Below are 8,540 nucleotides of genomic sequence, written 5' to 3'. Positions count from 1 at the left end.
TCAACTTGTGACACCATATTTTCTCCATTCAGCGTTGAGGCTAGCGTTTTCGAAATATTTAACTCCTCACTGGTGGAGTCAGTTAGAGATCCCTTAGTTTGAGTGCCTATAGTAGTAGCAATACTGACAATTTCTGTCTCGCTGCTTACCTTGCTACCTGTAATATCAATTGTTTAAATTTATATTAATGTGATTTTAAAAACATAAATATTTTTATCCCACATGCACAAAAATGCCGCTTTTAGATAGTTGACGACAGGGAGTAAAGTCACTCATTTGTTCGACCATATGAAAATGGCGTCCATTTTCTCCCAAGAGGCAAACATAACAGCTGATCCCATGCGTTATTTTTGCCCATGGGAGAAAACGGCCGCCATTTTCATATAAGTCGAATAAGTGAATGACTTTTACTCCCTGTCGTCTGCTATCTGAAATTGCCACTTTTGTGCATTAGGAATAAAAAATATCGTAAGTAACACGGGAATAAAGGCAGCCAATTTGTTTACGATGATTTTTGTAAACAAATAATTGTAAACAAATGGCTGCCTTTATACCCTTGTTGCTTAATATACTATTACTATTATATATTATTATTTATTATTACGTAAAAAAATATTTACTTCGCCCTGCAGTGCACTTCTTTTCTTTGTGCAAAGTTAGAATTGCATCTGGCTTCAATAAGGGGTGAAATGTTTTAAAACATTTTTTGTCAAAATGCTCCGCACAGATTCGAAACTTTGTAGTTTCTTAAACCCCAGCGAATTTGAGCCATTTTCATCGACTGCGAAATGCTATAATTTTTTTATTTTGAATTTAAGGATAAAAATTGTATTTTCATGCCAAAAATAATATAATAATAATATAAATAATATAATAATAAATATTTTCAACAACTTTTTAATATCAAAATTTCTAAATTTTGAAAATTTTTTTGAAAATTTCTAAATTTTTGAATTCTGTGTACTTAATAATCCCACGTGGAAAAGTTCCCGGAGTCTCCCGGGAGATTCCCGGGAGTCTGTTGGAGTCGTTTCCGGGAGTCTCCCGGGAATTTTTTTCAGAAGATTTCTAGGAACATTTCCGGGAGTAATTTTGTGAATTTTTGTAAAAATTCACTTAAGAATGCCAAAAATTGTATAAATATATTATATTTACATACCTTTTATATTTATTTAATAAAATAATATCTTGTAACGTTTCAACAAGTTTAAGAAATAAACTTACATTTAAATTTAAAGGGTAGAAAAATTGTGTTTGTACACGGAAAAACGTGTTACCTGGAACAGCGAAAGTATTAATTAAAATAACTAAAAATTTTGCTTATATAATAGAGTTATAATTGTGCCATGGAAAGCTTTTTTTGTTCAGGTAAACATTTTTATTATATCCTTTTTGATAATACTTTTAGACACAATATTTGATTATTTTATCAAAACACAAAGTCCACTTTATTTCATAATTCAAATTAATTTAATTTATTTGTAATTTTCGTTGCAATTAACATCAAACAGTATATTTCATTGATTTACAGAATTAGATAACTTATATGTATAAAAGCTATAAGTTCACTTTTAATTTTTTTAAATTTCGCAGACCTTAAAAAAGTTTTATGTACATTAAAATCGATAAAAAGTTTATTTGAAACAACAAAATTTTATTTGGATTTTCCAAATAAATGCATTGCTACACAGTTAACCAAAGGTTTTGTTAATGAAACAAAATATTTGAATTGAATGTTTCTATTTGAATGGAGCAAATGTGTTGTTGCATTTAACTAAATTTTTTTGTTTCTTTAACCAAATATTTTATTCTATACAAAGAAAAAAATTTATTATTTCTTACAGTGTTATTTACAGTAATATTCTTACAATGAATATTTAAAAGCAAATTTTACATTCAATGAATCGACACTCCTAATCTTGTTTCTTTGATTTTCATAATAAATTTGAGGCGAACGCGGACTATGGACTAAGTTAGACTGTCATTTATAAATCCACATATGAACTTTTTAAAACAGGCAAATATATTTTTTCAAATAAATGATTTGGTTGGATGAATTAAATTCGTGTATTATATCGAACAAATTGTATTTAACTAAACAATATTTTCTATTCAAAACACTAACGAATAGAACAAAACAAATAGAATTGTGAAATCGATCGATTTAAATTTGATAGGACATTCTCTAGTTTCTTCCAATTAACATGTACATACAATTCGTCGAATTTAGTTAAATGCAACAAACAAATTCATATAAAAATTTTCTTTCGAACGGCAAGTAATTAATTGAAGTAGCGCATCGTTTATATGAACAAAATTACTTAGAAATGGTATTATAAATAAATAATAATATTTAAAAAAAATTGTCAAATTTCTCGGGACACTAATTTTAAGTATAATATGAATACCTATTTACAAAGTCGTAAAGCTAATTACAAACGTGAGCAATAATTGATTTTACTTCCTTTCTACGTTGATAACAAAGATGCAAATAAAGTTTTCTACTCTTAATACTTTTGAATATATTCGATTTACTGGAATAACATGGATACAATATGAATCACGTATGTGTTTTATATTGCTATTCATGTTAAATTGAATTTCTCTATTTCAGATTTCTTGATTTTTATCATTAGTCTCTTAAAGTTGACGCAAAACTGCATACAAATTTCCATTCACTTTCAAAAAGTATTTGATAACTCCGAAAAAATCTATTTTATTTTCTTTCCATTGCACATGGAAATTTGTACGCTTGTTTTGTGAAGTATATAAGTCAGAAGTAAAAATTTCGTCTCTTTTTTTGCATCTTTGAAAAATCTGATAACCTGATTCATGTAATTCTTTAATTGTGAGATTCATTGCATTACATATTGCTCTACGATCATTGTTCGTGAAATAATGTCTGGTATGTGGTCCATGTGTGCAAGTTTCAGTGTTGTTAAGAAGTCTCTGTGGATTCATTAGATATTTAATATTCTGATAAGCTTCTAAAATCCTCATAGTGTTAGACAATTCGACGTCTATTTTGTTAGAACCGTGAGACATTTTTACTAGCTCTCCATTCTGATCCTCAGATGTGAAAGCCGACCAAATCCAGAGTGGACCCCACCTTTTAACATGAGGTTTCAGATGTAGCAACTGATAAAGATTCGATGAACATTTATTACGACTATACAAAAACTCGAAATCAATTTAGACGATTCTTCAAAACTACAGGTCCATAGTAAACAAGAAATGCCCTAAGTTCTGAGGCCTTCCAGTCATTAATTTGGCTTAGTTTTCTTGGTGTGCGCGTAATGTTATCCGGTGGTGCAATCGATTCAAGTATTTTATCAATAGCATCTCGAACTTCTTTTGATAAATAATAAACCTTATCATGACTACTCGAATTGCACCACAGATTAATTAATGCTAGCATAACACCAAGCAGAACTGAATGCATATAGTCAGGAGGAAAACCTATTGACCTATCGAAAAAAGGTATATTAGTAACAATAGACCTTCCTTTGACTCCCCGAAAGTTTTTCAAATTGACAAATCTCTCAACAATTTCTGTTTGTATTTGCATTTGTTCGGCCGACCTTAAAGGAATATTTTCTGGATCCATTGGAAAAACCCAGTTTGTGCCGGCACCGACTACAGAACTTTCTCCTTTAGCTTCGCAATTTACACAGCTATATTCCCCAGTATGAAGCATTACAACCTGAGTAGATGCTCCTGCTGGAGAGTCTAGACTTGCAACAGGAGCAATAACTCTACTTATAGTTATTTCGTTCAACGTTCGATTAAACCATGAAAGTCCATTTCTAAATAAACGTCTTAAGGTCTCTGCAAAAGGATGCAAAAAGGAGTTTATGTCTGGTTTTTTATTCTTTCTATTAGAATAAAAAAGGCCACATACAAACTGAAAATTTCTTCGAAATTTCGGATGTATATTTACAACCTAGGCATATACTGGCCACATTTGACTTTTACCACTTTTGGAGACTTGCACTCCATCAGTATACCAAATTAGGCACAAGTCATATTGGCCAGGTATAGCACTGGTTTTTAATCGTCGAAATTCGGATCCAGACGTTAAATCGTATATTTTTTGGGGGTTTCTAGTCGCGCATTCAGCTTCGAAAAGGTCGATCAAAGTACTAAGGTCCATAATTTCGAAAGCATTTCGTAATTTTGATTCTATATCGAATTCTAGAAAGAAACTGTTTACTAACTATTTCGCTATTGCAACGAGTACACTGCTCTATTTAAACTTCATCCCATTTTCCCAAATAGTTATGACATTCAGAACAAATTCTGTGCTTCACAGATAAATTTGATTGTGAGTGTGGTAATATCCTATCATTTAATGTCAGTAATTTATGTTTTGTTTTTGGTATTATGTGGTTTTCAGGCAAAAGAAAATTTATTGTTTCCAATAAATCTTCTAAAGCTGCAAAATTCGACACAATGCGTCACCAATATTTACGGTAGCTTGAGAATAAACCGAGCCAATCTACCATGTTATCATCATCACAATTATCATCATCAGTATCATTAAACGTTGCTGTAGATGACTGATGAAAAAAGGGATCAGATGATGTAGCAAAAGAATGTTCTTCTTCTGTTGTCGATTCTGATGTAGAAAGTGATTCAGAAGACGAAGAAATTTGGTCTAGTCTAGGTGAGTTGGTAAAAGAATTTGATCTTGAAATTGATAAAGACTCATTGTCAGTTGATAAATTTGAAGATGAAGTTGTTAATGATCTAATGAACGGCATATCAACTTGATCTTCTTCAGAGTTCATTTTGACGTTATTACACGAGAACGAAGTTGATGAAGACGAAAAAGAAATTGTTGAAAGTTCTTCGTTTTCGTTTTCAGTTTCGGAATTCTATAAAATTTCAAAATTCACAAGACTTCTTTAAGTCTTAACAATATATAAACCAATCTAATTAAGGAGGAATGTACCTTAAGTTAAAGTTAGGAAAAGTTCTTACGAAAAAGTATTGCAGTGAGTTCTTGCGAGTGATTCAGTTCTCAAAAATTTTCAAGATCATAAAACTCACGAGTCGTTTAACACATAAGCCACGCCTCCGAGGCGATTTCAGGGATGTGTGAAGCATATTTATTGCCCCGAAAGACACAATATTTAATGGCTTTGGTCCGTTTAAATTATACAGCACTGTACACTGGCGCGCGCATACTATAGAAATTGAACGACTCGTGAATCGGACACTGATCAGCTGTTGAACTCACTGTATATTATATTTTTATAAAACAATTATGCATGTGCTGCTCTGAGCAAGAAGGGATCTAAGCTCCAAAAATTTATAGGTTATTTTGAAACTCACATTTGTATAATAAAGAATTGAGTAAAAAATAACTGTAGCTTAAAGCAATTATATAAGTTCAGTTAAACTAAAACATTATAAATTTTGTTTCAGAGATTTGTTGATAATTGAGGCTGTTTTCGGCGTTCGCCCCGCGTTAACTCTGAGTTAACTTTGATCCAATCATCTATAACATTTTGTTGGATCTACCAATCACAATTAGCCTGGAGTTTACTCGGAGCGAACGCCGAAAACAGCCTGAATAGCAGTAAGCGACAATAGTTTACTGCTATTTTCGACTACCTGACTATCATTAGAGCGTACATTCAAATGTTCGGTGATTTCTTCCCGGGTTGTAAAATCATCTTAAAAATTTATTGGTTATTCAGTGCTATTTAGAATATTTTAAAATCATTTTTACCGCGATAAACGGGACCTATGAAATAAAATCATTTAACTTAACCAAACATTTTTTGTTTCTAAAAACCATTGACCTATGGAGAATATATTTTACGAGATCAAAGACCCAATGTTAACTTCAGACAAAACTTCAGAGCTATGTAAAATTATTTGATTTCAATGTATCTTGAATGTATCATTGAATCATAAAAAAGATTTAATTATGTCTTTGTACATTCTTCCTTAGAAACAAAATAAAAACAAAGCGTTACCATTTTAAGACTTTTCGTCTCGGATTAAGTAAAACTTGATACTTCTGAGTTTCAATAAAAGCTCCTTTGCCTTTGAAAATTCACACCTGAAAATTAATTTTTATCAAAGTACCATGGACTTTAAATAATATTATTCAATTTTATTAACAATTATGCAACGCTTTTTTTTAACATTTTAGCGCATATTTTCCTCTAAAACAATTATTAAGTGTCTGAAAATGACAATGTTTATTGATTGTTGAGGAATTTGAATGACTGTATAACTCACATAAGCAAAAATCGACATTAAAAAATTTCGTAATACGAAGTTTTACATAATGTAAAACTCAACATATTAAATTTAAAAATTCTCATTTTAATACTGGACTCATATAAATAGAGATGCGAAGAGGTAATATAACCCGGAGAACGGTAACGAGAACGAGAACATAACCGAGAATATAACCGACCAACATTCTCCAAGAGAATTTATGAGAATTTTTGTGTTTGTTGGTTTCCCTCATTTTCGTCTGCTATTTTCATGTGAATATAGAAATAATAGAATTTACATGTGAACTGCGCTTTTATTAATGAAATGGTTAAAAAAATAAGGTAATTATTTTAAAGTAATTTATGTTATTATTTAAATTTAGATAAATAATTACTTTTAAAAGATAATAAACTGTTTGATTGAAATAGAACTTAAGTTACGATTACAATATTTTTGTAACAAAAATAAATAAAAAAATGTGACCCAGACATAACCTCAAAAATCTAAATTTATCAATCATCTTAAAACCATTATTTATTTCATTCACATTACTTTCAGTATTTTATAACAATTTAACTTTTATTTTATTCATTATTATTGAAATTGTTGTTTTTTCAGTCGAACGGAAACATGACTAAACCGAAGAGCAATGTTTGGGATTATTTTAGACCCAAAAAAATATAAATAGAAACCTTGAAGGTTATGCCTGCATATTTTGTGATATTTTATATCAGAAAAATGCTACAAGACAAAAAAAACATTTAAATAAATGTTCGAAATGTCCGGAAGACATTAAAAAAATATTCAACGTTGGATTAGAAACTAACAAATCTAAAATGATATGTCTTACTTCTTCAGTGTTGAATCATCAGGTAATTAAAAATATTGTTAACACCTAATTTTAAAAATTAATATTGAAATTTAATGAATTATTTATTCTCATATCTATTTTCAATACAGATAATGCCTTTACCACGAAAATGAGGACGATCAAATTTTGCAAGTTTCTGGCGATAATATTATATCTACAAAAAGTAAAGACAAATCAACCTAAGCTGTTCACTATGAAAAACTAACTCGATTCAATTACATCAAATGAACAGGTACAGACTATAAATAAATGTAAATATTCTATATTAAGAAAACGTCATTACAATTAATTTAAGTTTACAAAATTTATTCTCTATCATAATCTTTAGGTTTGATATATTGAAATAATAATTAATTAAATAATTTGTTTTTCATAGAATGAGCTTGATGAACATTTTGCAAGAGCTATTTATAGTTCTGGGACACCTTTGAGTTTATTTGAAAATAAGTACTGGGGAGATTTTTTTTTAAAATTTTGACCAGGTTGAAAAAAAACCTTCGAGACACAAATTGAGTGAACCTTTATTAAAAACGGAGTTTAGAATTGTTCAACAAGATGTTTTTACAAAAGTAGCAGAAGCAAGTGTAGTTGGAATACAATGCGATGGGTGGTCTAATAGAAGGTCAGTTTCATTTTTCTTAGATATTTTAATTAAAATATTTCTTACTGTTTAAAATTTAAATTCGTAATTAAATATTGTTATTTGCGTTTAATACATCGTTAAAATCTAACATGAATTTGTATAAAAAGACTATTTGAATATATTAAAAACTTTATAATTTTTAGGAATGAATCTATAATTAACGTCATTGTTACTACTCCGGAGCCTGTTTTTTATGAGACCTACGACACAAAAGATGATTCTCATACAGGAGAATATATGACAGATCTTATTCTGCAAGTGGTAGATAAAATCGGCAATTAAAAAGTGTTATCGGTCTTAACAGATAATGCAGCCGCTATGATAAAAGCAAGAAAACTAATTAAGCTAAAGTATAATCATATAGCAATATATATGTCGTAGGCGAAAAGGAAAATCCGTCGTTTAGCTTAATGCCTAGGCTTTAAGCTAAACGCGGGCGAATAGGAAAATTTTCATGTAAATGACAATTATTTTTTGAATCGCCTGAATTCGTTAGTCATTTAGCTTAATGCCTAGGCTTTAAGCTAAACGCCCAAAGAGCGCCAGCCGAATAGAAAAATTTGTATCGATTGATCAAGAATAAACAATGTTATGAAATTTCAATTAGAAATATAATAGAAAAAATCCAAATTAAAGACAAAAATATTTTTCACAAAATTGCAATAATTTATTGTAATTAATTGAAGTCAACTGAAAAGGAGAAAATAACAATTTATTTATTGCAGCAAGTTAAACTTTGGTGGCATTGCTAACTGCAAATTATTTTTAATTTAAAGTAAGAGCACCTAT

The 8,540-nt window shown here is 29.8% G+C and overlaps 1 protein-coding gene across 1 annotated transcript; it reads left to right on the top strand.

The window, feature by feature from the left end:
- The first annotated feature begins 7,073 nt into the window (after window positions 1-7,073).
- LOC122504404 lies at window positions 7,074-8,033 on the top strand. The gene is made up of 3 exons (XM_043615503.1): window positions 7,074-7,109; window positions 7,591-7,730; window positions 7,895-8,033. Exons 1-3 carry the CDS (start codon window positions 7,074-7,076, stop codon window positions 8,031-8,033), a joined length of 315 nt encoding a protein of 104 aa, XP_043471438.1.
- The last annotated feature ends 507 nt before the right edge of the window (window positions 8,034-8,540 follow it).

This window comes from Leptopilina heterotoma, unplaced genomic scaffold (assembly GCF_015476425.1).
Source record: "Leptopilina heterotoma isolate Lh14 unplaced genomic scaffold, ASM1547642v1 Lhet_296, whole genome shotgun sequence".
In the NCBI taxonomy this organism is placed as follows: domain Eukaryota; kingdom Metazoa; phylum Arthropoda; class Insecta; order Hymenoptera; family Figitidae; genus Leptopilina; species Leptopilina heterotoma.
This window is presented reverse-complemented; position numbering and strand designations above follow the sequence as displayed.